Source organism: Parambassis ranga, chromosome 14 (assembly GCF_900634625.1).
Source record: "Parambassis ranga chromosome 14, fParRan2.1, whole genome shotgun sequence".
In the NCBI taxonomy this organism is placed as follows: domain Eukaryota; kingdom Metazoa; phylum Chordata; class Actinopteri; family Ambassidae; genus Parambassis; species Parambassis ranga.
In genome coordinates, this window is record NC_041034.1 from 939,995 (window position 1) to 959,125 (window position 19,131).

The 19,131-nt window shown below is 50.7% G+C and overlaps 1 protein-coding gene across 1 annotated transcript; it reads left to right on the plus strand.

Annotated features, from left to right (window-relative positions):
- The first annotated feature begins 55 nt into the window (after positions 1–55).
- On the plus strand, positions 56–4,995 carry LOC114445923 (insulin-like). Its single transcript, XM_028421245.1, has 2 exons — positions 56–251; positions 4,664–4,995. The coding sequence occupies exons 1-2, from the start codon at positions 68–70 to the stop codon at positions 4,828–4,830; spliced, it is 351 nt and encodes a 116-aa protein (XP_028277046.1). The 5' UTR covers positions 56–67; the 3' UTR covers positions 4,831–4,995.
- The last annotated feature ends 14,136 nt before the right edge of the window (positions 4,996–19,131 follow it).

The window sequence follows — 19,131 nt, forward strand, 5'->3', positions numbered from 1 at the left end:
GCATGGTGCGGGTCAGAGTACCAGCTGTGGTGAGGAGTGTCTGATGTGTGTGTGTGTTCAGTTCAGCATGGCAGCGCTGTGGCTCCAGTCCTTCTCCCTGCTGGTCTTACTGGTGGTATCGTGGCCGGGCTCCCAGGCCGTCTCTGCCCCGCAGCACCTGTGTGGCTCCCACCTGGTTGACGCCCTCTACCTGGTCTGTGGGGACAATGGCTTCTTCTACAACCCCAAGAGAGACGTGCACCCCCTGCTGGGTGAGACCTCTTTGAGGCTGCTTGGTGTCCCTTTGTGGACACGTCTTCAGGGTCACTGAGTGTCTCTGTGATCGTGTTTGTCCTGCTTGTGGTGTTTGTGTGTCTGTTTTGTGTAACGTTAAGTAGCGCTTGTGTAACGCTTTGTGTCATCTTGTGGTTGTTTGTAGCCGCGGATCCTTAAAAAGTCTTAAAAAGTCTTATTTATGACAGGTAATCCTTAAATTGAGTTCAGAGGTCTTAAAAATAGGCTAGCACAGGTCAAATAAACAACATTTTTATATTTTCTTATATATTAAAATGTGGAGAATTTCGGTGTTTTGTATTTTTGTATAAGAGGTCGGAATGAGCGAACATTTATTCGGGTGTGTGGGTGGCCCCTCCCATCACGCCTGTCCTGTCCCTCTCCTGACGGTTCTCCTCCACCTCCAGCTCATCTAACATAGTTCACGTATGCTGCGCATTCATGGATCACGTGCTTGCAGCTGAGACTCAGACCTGAAGACCTGGAAGCTGAGCTGGATGCAGAGACCAAAGAACTCAGATATTCTCTAACTGAAGTGTCACAGTTCATTTTTCATTTTATGTTTCTGGTATTTAGTTCATTGAACCTGTTAGTACTGTAAAGTTGTTTTTATAAATATATGCACTTACATGCTCTGCTGAGCAATTACCTTAACATGTATCTTTTAGAACCCTCAGTTCCAGTAAGTGCTTGAACTGACTGGTTCCGAGCTGTATTGCATTTTGTGAATGGAAGGTCTTAAATATGATCAAACCAGCATTAAAAAGGTCTTAAAAAGTCTTAAACATGGCTTCCTTAACCCTGCAGATACCCTGCTGGGGTCTGTGCGTCCCTCTCTGAACACCCACCCATCTTTCTGCTCCATCAGGTTTCCTCCCTCCAAAGGCGGGTGGAGCTGCGGCACCGGGCGGCGACAACGAGGTGGCCGAGTTCGCCTTCAAGGACCAGATGGAGATGATGGTGAAGCATCGTGGAGCAGTGCTGCCACAAACCCTGCACCATCTTGGACCTGCAGAACTACTGCAACTGAACAGCTGGGCTAGCTTTAGCCTAGCTTAGCTTAGCTCGACCCCACCTCCTCCACCTCCTCCTCCTCCCTCGTGCTGGCATGCTGCCAGCTGGTTGTAGAACAGGGATTGTTTCTATGAACCTCTCTCTTCACTTGATGGCCTCAGCCTGACACAGACTGGTTTCGACTTACTTTGTGTACTTCCTCATTTTCTTGAACACATGTTGATGAGGGCAGCTCAAGAGTTTCGTGCCAAAGAGGAAACGTCTTCATCACGTTGGTGAGAGAAAAACAGGTCTGTCACATGTTCGTTTATGAAAGCTGAGTCGTCACATGTTCATAAAAAGCTGTTGTCTAATGCGCTCACTGTATCCCACAATGCATCATGCCTCACAGTGTACAACAGGTGGTCACCACACTGATATGGACCATCATGCGTTGTGTGGATAGCCGGCTGGCGACCTGTCTTACAGATGTAAGGCTCTTTAATCAATGAAGAGGCGAATCACGTCTGAAAGTCTTTCCCTGATGATCACATGATCCAGCGGCTACATTAAACTCCCCACAGGGAGTGGGGGGTGAGTGGGTGGTTCCAGACTCCAGACGGGTGTTGTTGTCCAACAGGTGGTCACCACACTTAGGTTTAGTCGACTAAAATTCGATTATATATATTTGTCATGAAATTAAATCCAATAAAAACAGGCACAGCTTTAGCTTTTGTTATTTGAAACAAACACCTCTGAACACTCAGTGAGAGTCAGCCAGATTTGGAAAGTAAACTCACACCCTGTTTTTCTCAGAGCTCACCCCGAAGCCACGCCTCCAATCACATGGACGCACATCACCTGAAGACGAGCTGCGGTCTGTGGCTTCGGCCATCATGCACGTACCACTCTGATGCACACAGAGCAGGAAGAGAGTGACAACCAGCCAATACTCCGCACAGGGTCCACCCGGAGGATTGGCTGATGTTTTTATGTTTTATAGCTTCAGATGATTCATATTCTTCGTTTTAATGAGAAACTGCCGAACTAATTGGTTGCTATTGGATTGTAAAGAGAAGTTACACTGATTGAAATCTCCCACCTCTCCCACCAAGACAGGGGTTGCAGAGACACTGGAGGCCACCTGTATGGATGCTGGGGAAGCATCCAGCCGTGACCCGGGAGGGTCCTCAGCTCTGAGTCCTCGGCCTGACCCAGAAGGACCCTCAGCCCCAGCAACTGGCAATGGGGAACCCTCAACTCTGGCTTCCAACCCTGATCCTGAGGGGCCCCCAGCCTTCGGCTCCTGTCTGGACCTTGGAGGGTCCCCTGCTCTTGTTTCCTGTCCGGACCCTGAAGGGTTCTCTGCTCTGGTTTCCTGTCTGGCCCCAGACGACGTCGCTCCCCCCGTCTCGGCCAGAGGGCGGGCCCCAGACATCGCCACCTGCCCCAGAGACCTCCAGTGCCCCCCGCAGAGGACTTCCTGCCAAGACAGTGAGGGTCCGCAGCCTCGTCCTCGTTGGTCTTCCGCCCGGACCCCGGAGGGCGGGCCCCAGACGACGTCGCCCCCCCATCCGTCTCGGCCAGAGGGCGGGCCCCAGACAACGTCACTTCCCCCCGTCTCGGCCAGAGGGCGGGCCCCAGACGACGTCGCTCCTCCCATCTCGGCCAGAGGGCGGGCCCCAGACATCGCCACCTGCTGCAGAGACCTCCAGTACCCCCCGCAGAGGACTTCCTGCCAAGACAGGGGTGGCAGAGACACTGGAGGCCACCTGTCTCCTGAGGCCATGCTGGGGAAGCATCCAGCCTTGACCTGGGAGGGTCCTCAGCTCTGGGTCCTCGGCCTGACCCAGAAGGACCCTCAGCCCCAGCGACTGGTCCAGTCAATGGGGAAATCCCAACTCTGGCTTCCAACCCTGATCCTGAAGGGCCCCCAGCCTTTGGCTCCTGTCTGGACCTTGGACGGTCCCCTGCTCTTGTTTCCTGTCCGGACCCTGGAGGGTCCTCTGTTCTGCTTTCCTGTCTGGCCCCAGACGACGTCGCTCCCCCCCTCTCGGCCAGAGGGCGGGCCCCAGACGATGTTGCTCCTCCCGTCTTGGCCAGAGGGCGGGCCCCAGACATCGCCACCTGCCCCAGAGACCTCCAGTGCCCCCCGCAGAGGACTTCCTGCCAAGACAGGGGTGGCAGAGACACTGGAGACACTGACCTAGAAGGACCCTCAGCCCCAGCAACTGGTCCAGTCAATGGGGAACCCCCAACTCTGGCTTCCAACCCTGATCCTGGGGGGCCCCCAGCCTTCGGCTCCTGTCTGGACTTTGGAGGGTCCCCTGCTCTTGTTTCCTGTCTGGACCCTGAAGGGTTCTCTGCTCTGGTTTCCTGTCTGGACCCTGGAGGGTCCTCTGCTCTGGTTTCCTGTCGGGACCCTGGAGGGTCCCCTGCCTTGTCTTCGGCTCTGGCTTCCTGTTGGGACCCTGGAGGGTCCGCAGCCTCGTCCTCGCTGGTGTTCTGCCCGGACCCTGGAGGGTCCGCAGCCTCGTCCTCGTTGGTCTTCTGCCCGGACCCTGGAGGGTCCTCAGCCATGTCCACGCTGTGCTTCCGCCTAGACCCCCTGCTTCCTGTTTTATTTTCATAGTCATGCCCTCCTTGTGCATTGTCTTGTGTTTTACTTCCTGTGTTTTCCCTCCTTATGTGATCACCTGCCCTGCCCTAATGTGTGCCACCTGTGCCTCGTTGTCTTCCCTGGTCCCTTTGTATATAGTCTGTGTCTTCCCCTCTGTCTTTGCTAGGTCGTCTCATCCAGTGTAGGGTTTGTTTCTGTCCATGTCTTGTCCATGCCATGCCATGCCTTGTTCCTCGCCTACCATGCATCTCTGCCTGACCTCGGGGTGCTCCAGGTAGTAGCCTTGTTCATGCCATGTTTTTTGTTCTTGCCTTTTTAAGCTATGTGCCTGTTGCCTTAATCTAGTTTTGCCACTCAAAGTGTGATTTTTGGTTTTTGTATGGTTTTGCCCTCCTAGCTTTAAATAAATGAGCCTTTTGTTAACCTTAACCGCTCCATGCCTCTGCATTTGTGTCCTCCTCCTGAAGAACCCTGACAGTCTTCAGGGTCACTGAGTGTCTCTGTGATCGTGTTTGTGTGTCTGTTTTGTGTAACGTTAAGACGCTTTGTGTCATCTTGTGGTTGTTTTTTTAAATCATATGCTTCACATCCTCCTCCTACAGAGGGTTTTGGTCTGGGCAGGGTATCTGCGCTGTATTGCATTTTGTGAATGGAAGGTCTTAAATTTGATCAAGCCGGCATCAAAAAGGTTAAACATGGCTTCCTTAACCCTGCAGATACCCTGCTGGGGTCTGTGCGTCCCTCTCTGAACACCCACCCATCTTTCTGCTCCATCAGGTTTCCTCCCTCCAAAGGCGAGTGGAGCTGCGGCACCGGGCGGCGACAACAAGGTGACCGAGTTCGTTTTCAAGGACCAGATGGAGATGATGGTGAAGCGAGGCATCGTGGAGCAGTGCTGCCACAAACCCTGCACCATCTTGGACCTGCAGAACTACTGCAACTGAACAGCTGGGCTCGCTTTAGCCTAGCTTAGCTTAGCTCGACCCCGCCTCCTCCACCTCCCTCGTGTCAGAAGAGGCGGCGGTGCTGCCTCCTCTCTGAAGCCTGCTGTCAGATGCTGAGACATGAATGAAATTATTTTTCCTAGAAAATAAAGTTTTGTGAACGGAGACAAAGACGTGATGAGTTTTCATTGTCATGACAACATCAGCACAAGCTGCTGTTCGCTAACATGAATCCATCCATCGATAACAGGCCAGTTAGTGGGAGATAGTCCTGAAAAACAGCCCACACTAAGAGTCATGTCCAAAATGTGTTTTTAGGAAAGCAGGAAAAAAATTGATTAAAACCATAAATCAGGTTCGTGTGAGTTTTTGTTTTTAAGCCCTCATACTTTGTGTCGTTGACGTCGCTAGCCCTATTTTAGGGGGGCTTCAGCCTCCCTAAAATAATCCAAAGCCCCCCTATAATTTGGGGCTTGATTATTTCGGAGTTGACCACGTCGTATACAACATGAGAACATATGTCTTACAAAGTCACTCATATATCAGGAAAATAATAACTAGAGACGTTCTGTTTCTTTCCTCGGAAAGAGGACACTTCAGGCATGTCTGTGTGATGTAGACTGGCTGTATTATTCTACGGGCAAGTCAGTGTCCAATCGGACCATCGAGCGATATCACAAGGGGCTCAAATATCCAATTGTAGAGCCTTGTGCCTCTGACGTGGGTTTTCAAAGATGTCTTCTGAAGACAAGAGAAGTATCTCCACTAACTAGCTGAGTCGTCTACACGTCTGAAAAGCGGCCCTGAACGCAATAGACGCGTAGCGGACTGTTATCTCAGCCGGAAGGTGCATTGTTCTGCATACCCCTGTTATACACTGTTATTTCTTACTGGAAACTTTTATTTGACTTATTAGCGGTGCTGTTTTGTTACGCTAACCCGGATGTTACGTCGAAGACGTTCCGGATGAACAGGGGAGCTCGCTCTCAGACGCTCACAGTAAACAGCGCTTCTTTCATGTAGCGCAGCTTCATTTTTCAACTTTTGCCACACAACTATTGCAGGGACAAAAGAGACATTTACAGCGCGACTATTTCTGAAAGAAAAGATTATAGACTGAGATGCTGTTTCAGAGTCACTGGCAGAAGTTTTTTTCCACAGATGAACAGCTGGATTGGTGGTTGATAGGTGCAATGTTCACACAGCACACTATACAATAAATTACTTATTTGTTCTTTTGATGCACTATGTACAGTTTTCTACAAACCACTTCTACCTCCACTCATCTGTGCAGTAATTGATAATCTGTAAGTCTTTTTTGATTGTATTGCATAATAGTTTATTAGTAGTTTATTTTATTATGTATATAGCTTTTCTTATCTTTTGCTTGCTGTAACTGTGCTGTTGCAAAAACGCAATTTGCCCATTGTGGGACAAATCTGTGGGAAATTACCTGGAGCATCTGGAACCATCTGAAAAATAATATATATAATGACATTAAGAAATGAAGTAATCATAATGTGTAAATATGTATTTTGTTATACTTATTTGTGTTTCTTACGCAAATTACCCCCCCCCCCCCCCCCCCCCCGCCGGAAAAAAAAATCAACGGGTGGGGTTTGGTGGTGGTTGGTGATTAGCCCCCCCTATCTGTCAACCCTAGTGACGTCCATGCTTTGTGTACTTCCTCATTTCCTTGAACACATGTTGTTGATGGCAGCTCACATTTTTAAGCCATTGATAAGGCCCATCGCGGGTTTCCCCCGTTTCGACTTACTTCGTGTGCTTCCTCATCTTTTTTGAAAACATGTTGATGGCAGCTCAAAGAGGAAACGTCTTCATCACGTTGGTGAGAGAAAAACAGGTCTGTCATGTGCTTGTTTATGAAAGCTGAGTCGTCACATGTCTGTCACGGCGCTTTTCTTTTCGGGTTTAAAATGTTTGATTTAGTTTTTATTTTAGTCTTTTGACTGAAATGTCATTTAATTTTTAACAGGTACCAAAAAAAGTGAGCACATCACTCCGGTTTTAGCTTCCATTCATTGGCTCCCAGTGCATTTTAGGATTGATTTTAAAACTCTTTTATTTGTTTTTAAATGTCTTCATGGCCTCGCCCCACAGTATCTGTCCGACCTGCTTCAGCCACACGCTCCCTCACGCTCTCTCAGGTCGGCAGATCAGTCTCTTTTAATAGTCCCAAAAACAAAGAGGAAATCCAGAGGTGATTGTGCCTTCGCAGTCACTGCCCCCAAACTCTGGAACAACCTGCCCCTGCACATCAGGCCGGCTGACTCTCCTGCAGCTTTTAAATCCTCTCTGAAAACACACCTCTTCTCTTTGGCTTTTAACTCAGTCTGAGACGTTGTTACTGTTTCATGTTTTTATTGTTCTTTATCTTCATGTGTTTTATATGCTTTTGTATTGGTGGACAGCACTTTGGCCAACAGGGTTGATTTTAAAGTGCTCTATAAATAAAGCTGAGTTGAGTTGAGTTTATTCTGGCTGGATTGAATATGTTTTGGACTTCAGGCGTGGGCCTGCTGCTGCTGCTCTGAGGTGTAAGGTTACTGTTGTTGTGCAGTCTGCTCTCAGTTTGTGTTACTGTGGTTGTTGGAGTGAAGGGTTGTGACAGGGACACACTGGCAGCCTCAGCGCCCCCTGGTGGCCAAACAGGCTGGTGATCCTGAGAAACATGGCTGACTTCACTGTGTGTCTGAAGACAGCATCATAAATAATAACTGCATCATATCACACACATGATCCTGTAAATATAGAACACATGTGACGTCATGTGGAAGTCTGTGGACCTGTTTCAGAACAAGATGATGATGTAACGTTGAAGGATGAACGGACCTTTGCTTTAGCTTCCTGCTGACGTCAGTGTGCAGTGACCAGCCGCCAGAGGGCGCTCTGAAGCTGCTCCTCACTGCATGTGATTTAATGGAGATAAAATGATGATTTACAGGTACTAGAGTCGGGCGATTGATTGCGGGCTGTTGGTGGGGGACTACAATAGTTGTCTCCTGTCTTGTCTCTGCTGGCACCCTCAACCAGTAATGATTACAGCGCGATCATCATCAGAGTCTGGGTCTAATATACATATTTGATACATATTTCCACACTGAGGCTTGTCGAGGTGAGCCCCTTGGAATTCTTCAGTCCCCTCCCCGAGTTGGTTTGATGAGGAAGAGAGCGGACAGATTTAACTATTTACTAAAGGCAAATGCTGGGTTACAAACAGATGTCTGGGCTGCTTCAGATGCACACCAAGAAGAGCACCATGGCCCTATTGCAGGCACACACTCATAGCTCCAAGGTCACAGGCTCCTCCCCTCCCAGTTCTGTGTCAGACAGAGGTCTCCCCACTGCTGCAACCTACAAGGTTACACTTCAGATATCGTGAGGTTCATAGGCTGCTGACCAGGCCTGAAGGGAGGACAAGAGAAAAGGGGGCCTCCCCTCTGTCGGTCAAGAGGAAAGCCACATTGTAAATACCACAAGACCGTCTAGACGACCACAAGAAAGCCACATTGTAAATACCACATTGTAGCAAGGATTTAAAAGAGGACAGGCTATTTGCAGTCTGCACAGCTAAGGGCAGTGAGTTCCAGAGAGTGGGAGCTGCCACTGAGAAGGCTCGGTCACCTCTGGATCTCAGTTTCGATCTAGGAACCTCCAGGACCATCAGATTGGCTCAGTGGAAGTCTCTGGAGGGCCTATGCAGCCTGACAAGGTCTGATAGGTACTCGGGGGCTAGCCCATTGAGACATTTAAAAACAAATAAAAATATCGCTCATGCAGTTTATCATGGCCTGAAGAGATTCTTTGGCTGGAACCTTTAGCGGTAGATACACCTGCACATCATCAGTGAAGCAGTGGAAGGAGATGCCATGCTTCCTGAATATGGATCCCAGTGGGAGCACATACAGGGAGAATAGGAGTGGACCCAGAACTGACCCCTGCGGGACCCCGCAGGTCAGAGGGGCCACTGAGGAGGACAACTGCCCCATTTGGACAGAAAATGACCTGTCTGTGAGATACGACTCGAACCACCTTAGGACAGTGCCTTTTAAGCCAACACAGTGCTCTAGGTGCCACAGAAGAATTTTATGATCAACTGTGTCGAAGGCTGCAGTCAAATCAAGCAGGATTAAAATGGCACAGTTGCCAGTATCAAGGTTTAAGAACAGATCTTTAAACTTTTAAAAGAGCAGTCTCCGTGCTGTGGAGAGGCCTAAAACCAGACTGAAAGTGTTCACAAACATCAGCTGTTTTTCAAAATTCTTGGAACTATATAAATGTGATGCAAATATTTAAATGAATAAATGTGGACGGTGGACATAATTGTTATGGACAGAGTTTCTAGGCTGGAGGGGGTCCAGTTTAGGAACCACAGGATTTCCTGTTGTCCTGTTTAGTCTCATGGAATCAGGCAGCCGAGTGCGAAGCAGCTGGGATAAGGATCAGCAGCTTCAAGCCTGAGGCCATGGTGCTGCGCTCACAACCCTGCCCCACATAAGTGGTTTGGTTCTGTATTTATTGATTCACATGTGTGTTCATGTATTGATGACCTTTGACTCCAGGCACTGTGGGACTCTTCTGGTCTGAAGGGTCCATCTGTCCTGATGGTTCAAAGGTCAGACATGCCAGTGTCTGAGCATGGCTCTGTGCCAGCATGCTCCTGTCCTGCTGTAACAGCTGGTCGGTCCACTGTGTGCCAGACAGGCCAATGAGGATATGATCACTTCATCAGTACATGTGCTCTGCCCGCACTAGGGTGTGGTTTTGATTGACAGCTCAGATGTTTACAGTAGCAGCACTGTGAAAGTGTTTCTCTTTGCATGAACGGCTGCATGACATGTGACCCTCAGTCCTACCACAACATCCGTGCTGAGACCAGGATCTGGCTGCTTGTTTGAAGTGGTCTCTTGCTACAGGTCCAGAGCTGCAGTCAGGAGTTTGGGCCTCCTCTGTTGAAGATCTCAGACCGTCTTGGTTCTGTGGGACAGGTGTTCATTGGCAGACTGAATGCTGCAGTGTCCACTGGTTTAAATTCAGCATCACGTATGAAAGCTGTATAAAATAGCCTGATGCTGACATGTAGTTCCTTCTATCACCTGTACAGTGATCTTCCATCTGGCTGGATGCTCTTTACTGTCTGCAGAAAAAAGCTAAAAGCACAGCTTCAGCTAGCAGTGTGGATGCACTGATGTGCTGTGTTGTTGTTTGGAGAAGTGTTGCTATGATTCATGTGTTGGAGTCAGACACGTTGGCCTGCACACATCTGCTGACTCAGCAGTGTTAGTGTTAACTCTGCATTGATGCTAAAGTCGCTAAAGGACAGAGCTAGCACATGTTGATGTTGATGTGAGTTAGTGTTGCCTCAGCATTAAGAGTCAGTCCAAGTCCACATTGTGACTTCTTGTTTTCTTTGTGTTTCTGAGTTTTCACAGTGCTGCTACTGTAAACATCTGAGCTGACAGGCCGACTGCTGGATGTTTACTGAAGGTCCGGCTCAGCCGAGTGCCAAGCTGTCAATCAAAACCACATCCTAGTGTGGCCAGAACCTGTTATTGTTACAGACAGGACAGGAGCATGCTGACTCAGACACTAGTCCATGTCTTTGTCTCTTCTAGGCTGGACCGCTGTAACTGATCATTATCAGGACGCCCAGGTCGCTCTCTGAGGAGTCTGCAGCTGATCCAGAACACTGCAGCCCGAGTACTGACAGGAACCAGCAGCACGGATCATATCCTCCTCCTCCTCACCCACAAGGCCCTCAGAGACCAAACAGCATCACATTTCAGGACCCAACAGCACCATACAATCCCCACAGAAGGCTCTGCTCTCATGGTGCTGGTTCAGTTGTGGTTCCTAGGATCTTCAGAAGCAGAATGGGAACCGGGCCTTTAGTTATCAGACCCTTCTCCTGTGAAACCAGATCCCAGTTTGGGTTCCAGAACACTGCAGCCCGAGTACTGACAGGAACCAGCAGCACGGATCATATCCCTCCTCAAAGTTCAAAGTACGTAAGAAGCAAAGCACCGGCTGGGCCTGATGGCACCACGCAGTCCCTGAAGAACAGCCCACTGTGAGACTGCAGGTCTACTTGTGTTTCCCAGAGTAAGTAGAAGAGTCTTTAGCTGTCAAGCACCTCTCACATAAAAGGACAAACCCTGCTCAACAAGACTCTGAGGGTCCTCACAGAGGACAAAATGACATCCAGAGTAACAACATGAACAGCTCATCCATTCCTGAAGTGTTTAGATCCAAACACAATGACCTCAGTTTTGTCTGGATTCAAGAGCAAATGATTATGAGTCGTCCTGTCTAGATTTAGGGAAAGCTGATCTGCAGCCCAGCAGTGCTTAAGCATTAGGAGAATCTTCATGTAGTCAGGTGTCGGATGTAGTCAGGTGTCGACAAAACAGGCGAGGGGAGAGGACGCTGGCGCTGTGTGTTCGCCGCTTTTCCCCCGCAACTACGTCTTTACCGCCGTCAAAACCAATATAATAACTCCTTACACAATACGGACCACTTTCGCCAGCTTTCAAATGAAATGGTAACATCTGGTGGCTAGCAAGCAAGCACCCCTCTGGCACTGCACAAAATTGATGCTAGACCGAGCCTCATCCAGCGTCCATAGTCCCAGCAAAGTTCATGTAACAAACCGGCAGTTGAACCCTCGGACAATCGTCTGGACCATTCATTCTCTGCATAGCTGTCTTGCAACACTGTGTCCCTAGACTGTTGACAGCAACACACAACTGGTGAACAGGACCAGTCGACAACATGCTGACTTACTCGGCCTTGCAACTCCGGAGACTCAGCAACACCAGTATCCCGAAGACATCGCCACCATCGCTCAACTGGGACTTCATCACCGACCACGCTACATCCACAGAGGTTCTCGTCGCCGGTTTGTCTTGTCCAAACACAGTGAGTCCATGATTCCATCACTCTGGACTGCTTCACAATCCGTCGCACACATGGCACGTCATCACAAACGTCATCAGAGCAAAACCACTACTGAGAATAAAAACGACAGGCTCCCGTTCCTCGGGCGGGGCCGAAATCCCGGAGTGGATTACAGCGTTCTCCGGCCACTTAACAAACACCAGTCAACCCGCGCTGCCACTGTGGAACTATTCAATGTACAATCCTTGTCAAATAAATCTGCTCTCATCCATGAACACATTGTGGAGAAAGGGATAGACATCTTATGCCTCACAGAGACATGGCAACAACCAGATGTTTACTCAGCTCTAAATGAGGCATGCCCCCATGGATACAGCTATCTAGACAGTGCACGCAGAACTGGACGTGGTGGGGGCCTGGCTGCTATATACCACAAAAGCATTGACATAACCCCTCTGTCTATCCCCAGTTTCTGCTCTTTTGAAAGCCTAGCTTTTAAATTTAAACACCCACTGCCGTGCACTGTTCTACTCATCTATCGCCCTCCTAAACCACACTCAATGTTTTTATCTGAACTATACGACCTCCTCTCCTCAGTCTGCATGACATCCACAAATATTATTGTTCTTGGTGATTTTAACATCCACATGGATTCAAATACCTGTCGCCACGCTGCTGAGCTCAGGCAGGTTCTGGATTGCCTGAACCTCCAGCAGCTTGTTGATGCCCCTACACATAACCGGGGGCACACCTTGGACCTTGTCATCACCAACATCACCTCCATTGCTGAGCTTCATGTACATGACCTAGGTGTCTCAGACCATCTAGCCGTCATCATGAAGCTGCCTCCTCTACCTTTCCCCACTAAACCACAACGTTGCATCACCTTCAGAAACATCAAAAACATTGACTCCATCTCCCTCAGTTTGGATCTACAGCACCTTCAACCACCTCCACAACCATCAATAGATGACTTAACTGACTTTTACAACGACAGCCTTACTGCCCTACTGGACATCCACGCCCCACAAAAGACCCGAACTGTTACGTTTACACGCTCAGCCCCCTGGTTCACTGATGAGCTGTCATGGTTTCAGCCAGGTCTTTTATTTTGTAGTTCATTTTCTGTTTGTATTAGTTCTAGTTTTACTAGTCACTTCCTGTTTTATTTTGAAACTCGATCTTCCCCTTGTGTTTCAGTTCTGTTTACTTCCCCTTCCTCATGTGTGCTCCCTTCCCCCACCTGTGATTACCTGCTCCGCCCTAATGTGCTTCACCTGTGTCCAATTGTCTTCCCGCCCTCCTGTGTATAAAGCCTGTGTGTTTCCTGACCCTTGTTGCCAGTTCGTCTTGTGAGTCTTCCATGCGACACAGCCGTCCAAGTAGCCTTTCTGCTCTTGTGATTTTTCCGTACGTGTTCTTGAGTAAGTTTTGGATTCTTGTGTTTTTTCCCTACGTCTTTTCGAGTAAGTTTTGGATTCTCTTGTGTGTGACTTGGATTGGACTTGACTACTGCATTTTGCCTTTGCCTTTTTGGATTACCTCTGCCTCGTGGACTGAACTCCTGTGTACCGAACCTTGCTTGAATTAAACTCTGAGTTTGCTTTCACCTAAGTCTGCATTTGTGTCCTCCGTCTCACAACCCCCCTGACATTACGAACTGGCCATTAAAGGACGCAGCAGACATGGAAGCAGTCGGAGCGGCTGTTTCGAGCCAAAGCCCTCTGGAATCGCCATTTAAGATGGTGCATCTCTGGAGGAAGGTCTACCGGCTTTGGGAAACTGTTCAGGCCGAGTTAGACCGGGTGGACAATCTGCCGTCCCCTCCCATAGACCACGAGGAGATGTGGCGGTTGGTTAACCGCAGGGTTGTCCTGCTAAAGCAGTTGGGGGAGATGTGGAACTGGAAAGAGGTACTGAGAACAGGGATGAGCCAAGCGCTAAATGCTGAGCCTTGGCTCCACCTCCATTTTCTAAGGCCTTTCCAGGAGATGGATGAGCTCACTGCTCCTGTGGCCTCTTTTCTGCCCTCATGGTTCCCCCAACCAGTCCACGACTCATCTGGGGATTTTCTGCTGCCTGAGGGCGGGTCCCAGGCGACGTCGCTCCTCCCGTCTCGGCCAGAGGGCGGGCTCCTGACGACGTCACCAGTTCCGGTTCCGCCCAGAGGCGGGCTCCTGACGACGTCACCAGTTCCGGTTCCGCCCAGAGGCGGGCTCCCGACGACGTCGCCACTTCCGGTTCTGCCTGGAGGCGGGCTCCCGACGACGTCGCCACTTCCGGTTCCGCCCGGAGGCGGGCTCCAGACGTCGTCGCTCCTCCCGTCTTGGCCAGAGAGCGGGCTCCAGACATCGCCACCTGCCCCTGAAACCTCCAGTGCCCCCCGCAGAGGACTTCCTGCCAAGACTGGAGTGGCAGAGACACTGGAGGCCATCTGTCTGGATGCAGGGGGTGCATCCAGCCTTGACCTTGGAGGGCCATCTGTTCTGGGTCCACGCCCTGACCCTCAGCCCCAGCGACTGATTTTGTCACTGGGGAACCCCCAACCCCAGTTTCCTGTCCAAGTCATGGTGGGGTTCCGTCCCCAAGTTCCAGCCCTCAGCCTGGTGGGGTTCCGTCCCCGGCTTCCTGTCCTGACCCCGGTGGTCCACCGCTCCCGAGTCCCTGTTCCGACCCCGGTGGTCCACCGCTCCCGAGTCCCTGTTCCGACCCCGGTGGTCCACCGCTCCCGAGTCCCTGTTCCGACCCCGGTGGTCCCTCGCCTCTGGTCTCCACCCCTGACGCCGGTGGTCCACCGCTCCCGAGTCCCTGTTCCGACCCCGGTGGTCCACCGCTCCCGAGTCCCAGTCCCGACGCCGGTGGTCCTTCGCCTCTGGTCTTCAGTTCCGACGCCGGTGGTCCTCCCTCAGTTCTGGTTTCCTGTCCGGACCCCGGAGGGTCCTCGGCTCTGGTTTCCTGTCCGGACCCCGGAGGGTCCCCGGCTCTGGTTTCCTGTCGGGACCCCGGAGGGTCCCCGGCTCTGGTTTCCTGTCGGGACCTCGGAGGGTCCCCCGCTCTGGTTTCCTGTCGGGACCCCGGAGGGTCCCCCGCTCTGGCTTCCAGTCTGGACCCCGGAGGGTCTTCTGCCTCGTCTTCGGTTCTGGCTTCCTGTCTGGACCCCGGAGGGTCTTCTGCCTCGTCTTCGGCTCTGGCTTCCAGTCTGGACCCTGGAGGGTCTTCTGCCTCGTCTTCGGTTCGTCTTCGGTTCTGGCTTCCTGTCTGGACCCTGGAGGGTCTTCTGCTCCAGCGCCGGTCTCCAGTCTGGACCCTGGAGGGTCTTCTGTCTCATCCTCGCCGGCGTTCTGCCCGGACCCTGGAGGGTCCGCAGCCTCGTCTCCGCCGACCTTCTGCCCTGACCCTGGTGGGTCAGCCTCATCGTCTCCGCCGACCTTCTGCCCGGACCCGGGAGGGTCCACAGCCTCATCGTCTCCGCCGACCTTCTGCCCGGACCCGGGAGGGTCCACAGCCTCGTCTCCGCCAACCTTCTGCCCTGACCCTGGAGGGTCAGCCTCCTCGTCTGGTGGGTCAGCCTCCTCATCTCCGCCGACCTTCTGCCCTGAACCTGGTGGGTCAGTCCCATCGTCTTCGCTGGTCTTCTGCCCGGACCCAGGAGGGTCCGCCTCGCCTTCCTCGCTGGTCTTCTGCCCGGACCCAGCAGGGTCCGCCTCGCCTTCCTCGCTGGTCTTCTGCCCGGACCCAGGAGGGTCCGCCTCGCCTTCCTCGCTGGTCTTCAGCCCGGACCCAGGAGGGTCCGTCGTCTCGTCCTCGCTGGTCTTCTGCCCGGACCCAGGAGGGTCCGCCTCGCCTTCCTTGCTGGTCTTCTGCCCGGACCCAGGAGGGTCCGTCGTCTCGTCCTCGTTGGTCTTCCGCCCGGACCCAGGAGGGTCCGCGTCTCCATCGCTGGTGGTCTTCCGCCCGGACCCAGGAGGGTCCGCGTCTCCATCGCTGGTGGTCTTCCGCCCGGACCCAGGAGGGTCCGTCGTCTCGTCATCGCTGGTGGTCTTCCGCCCGGACCCTGGAGGGGCCGCGTCTCCATCTCTGTTGTTTTCCCGCCCGGACCCTGGAGGGGCCGCGTCTCTATCTCTGTTGTTCTTCCGCCCAGACCCTGGAGGGTCTGCAACCTCGTCTCTGGTGTTCCCCCGCCGTTTCTCTCGACCCTGGGAAATCTCGGCCTTCTCAGCCTCTGGCCTTGCTCTCTGAGCCCCCCCAGACTTCGTCACGCTGGGTCTCTACCCAGTTTTCTGAGTTTTTGTTTTCTGGACCCTTATTAGACTGATTTTTTGCTCCCTGTATTTTTGTTCAGACTCGTGGTTTCTAGTGGAACGTCTGGGAGCCGTTCCTTGAGGGGGGGGTACTGTCATGGTTTCAGCCAGGTCTTTTATTTTGTAGTTCATTTTCTGTTTGTATTAGTTCTAGTTTTACTAGTCACTTCCTGTTTTATTTTGAAACTCGATCTTCCCCTTGTGTTTCAGTTCTGTTTACTTCCCCTTCCTCATGTGTGCTCCCTTCCCCCACCTGTGATTACCTGCTCCGCCCTAATGTGCTTCACCTGTGTCCAATTGTCTTCCCGCCCTCCTGTGTATAAAGCCTGTGTGTTTCCTGCCCCTTGTTGCCAGTTCGTCTTGTGAGTCTTCCATGCGACACAGCCGTCCAAGTAGCCTTTCTGCTCTTGTGATTTTTCCGTACGTGTTCTCGAGTAAGTTTTGGATTCTTGTGTTTTTTCCCTACGTGTTTTCGAGTAAGTTTCCCTACGTCTTTTCGAGTAAGTTTTGGATTCTCTTGTGTGTGACTTGGATTGGACTTGACTACTGCATTTTGCCTTTGCCTTTTTGGATTACCTCTGCCTCGTGGACTGAACTCCTGTGTACCAAACCTTGCTTGAATTAAACTCTGAGTTTGCTTTCACCTAACTCTGCATTTGTGTCCTCCGTCTCACAACCCCCCTGACATGAGCTCAGGCAATTGAAAAGATCAGGCCGAGTGCTGGAACGTGCTTTTAACGGAGGCATGCTAACGCTAGCTCCGTTAGGGTTAGCTTAGCAAAACCCACTTCAATACCAAACTACCACCGGAAACTGTCTAATTTTAATTTAGCTTCTTTACACACACCACGGAAACGCTCTGTTATTACTTCAAGTCAAAGAACCAGAACCTCTTTTATATTCGGCTACGAAAATATGCACAGAAACATCCATTTAAATAAACTTACAAGCGTTAATGTTATTAACACCAAACTTTCCATTAAACCAATATAATATAGACAATAAAACAATAAACGCACCACGTACGTATTGTTCAAACATTTGAACTAAAGCAGCGAACGCGTCTTTTATATTCGGCTAATAAAAAAATAAACAACAATACATGTAGAATAACTTCTGTGTTATGAAGGGGAACGACCAGCAGGGGGCGCTGTAGAGCCGAGTAGGAGCTCTGACTCCTCTGCAGTCTGATGTGGCTGCAGTGAGCCTGGTGTGTGTGGCTTCTGGTCGGGGTGTGTTCACAGGGTGTTTGTACTGTGGCCGAGGTCAGAGCAATAAAACATGGTGGCTGTGATGCTGACGTCATGTGACGCTGACGTCATGTGACGCGGAGCTGACCATGACCTGGGTTATCATGTGCCCATCGCTGCATCCGAGTGAACATTTGAAGCTCATTTAAAGAAAAGGTCCCAAACAATGACGGAGTATAATAAAGTTCCACTTTCCATTTTTAACGTAACTTTTCAAATCTAGAAAAATACCATGTAAGACCTTTACACCCAGGACTGTCAGCACAGCCCCCCTAGCTCAGGGGTCAACTTACCTGGGGGGGTAGAGTCTGGGTCAGGCTGGGCCTCAAGTATTCCACAAAAAAAGTACAACTGGTCCAATCTTCTCAATCTGTGTTAATAACAGGTCAGAATAAGGATGCAAATTATTGATTAATTCATTAATCGTTAGTTCACTGACCTTATCGATTGATTAATGATTAATTGATAAGCAGTGATTTTCCTGGGGCTGAATTTCCCTCAGTTTCACTGAGATAAAGCCAAACATTGTTTACTGGATAAAACCTGCACGTCATATTCCTTAATGAGTGATTTAGTGTACCTTTGGGATACAGTACAGACAATGACATTTATGTAGAATAACAGAATCAGTTGTGAATAGAAATGAAATGTCGGCTGCTCCTCACACAGACACATGCCACATGTGTGCAGCTTGTTTACAGTGAGGGCAGCTACTGGGAACACGGGTTCTATTCAACTAGCATCTCGGCAATCTACTAGTTTGATCTATTCTGGGACTATATTCTGACGGAGCACTGCTACAGGCGCACAGAGATCACGCAGCACCTGAAAACAAACACCGTCAACAGACCAGCAGCCAGGCTGCTGAGACCTGTCCAACAGACAGCGCGTCGCTTGGCACAGTTTTCAATGCGCGCTCTCTGTCCACTCGTGCAGTGCGCTCACATGTGTGTGTGTGTGTGTGTGTGCACACCTGTGTGTGTGTGTGTGTGTGTGCACGCCTGTGTGTGTGTTTGTGTGCACGCCTGTGTGTGTGTTTGTGTGTTTGTGTGCACACCTGTGTGTGTGTGTGTGTGTTTGTGTGTGTGTGTGTGCACACCTGTGTGTCTGTGTGTGTGTTTGTGTGCAACCTGTGTGTGTGTGTGCACACCTGTGTGTGTGTTTGTGTGCACACCTGTGTGTGTGTGTGCACACCTGTGTGTGTGTGTGTGTGTGTGTGTTTGTGTGCACGCCTGTGTGTGTGTGTGTGTGTGTTTGTGTGCACGCCTGTGTGTGTGTGTTGGGGCGGAACTCCTCTGTGCACAGTACGGAGAGCAGCGGAGAAATGTGCGAGCATGTAGAGACAGAACGGAGGCTGCCACTCCTCAAAAAATCCCAAACTAAATATCAGAGAAATACTGACGAGCAATTAATAATAAAAATGAACTGCACAGGATGAGCCTCAGCACAAAGTGTGCGTGAGAAAATGTGCGTCTGTTGTGTTCGGTGAGGAAATTGGACCCAAATGCAGACCAAAGTGGTGTTTAAACAAAGGTGAGCTTTAATGAAGCCAAAAACACAGTCCAGGGTACAAGAAAGACCAAACTAAACTGCGACTGAGCAACAAAAATACAAAGCTATACAACAAACCTGGGGAGAAGAAGTTCATGGCACGGGGAGTGACAAACACAATGATCTGACTAAGACAAAGGGAAGCACAAGGCTTAAATAAGGAGGGTGAAACACAGGTGAACACAATCAGGGGGGAGCTAATAATCAGGGTGGAGGAACAGAAGGAGAGAGGGAAGGACTGAGGAGGAGCAGAGAAGGAGGAGGGAGGAACAGAAGGAGAG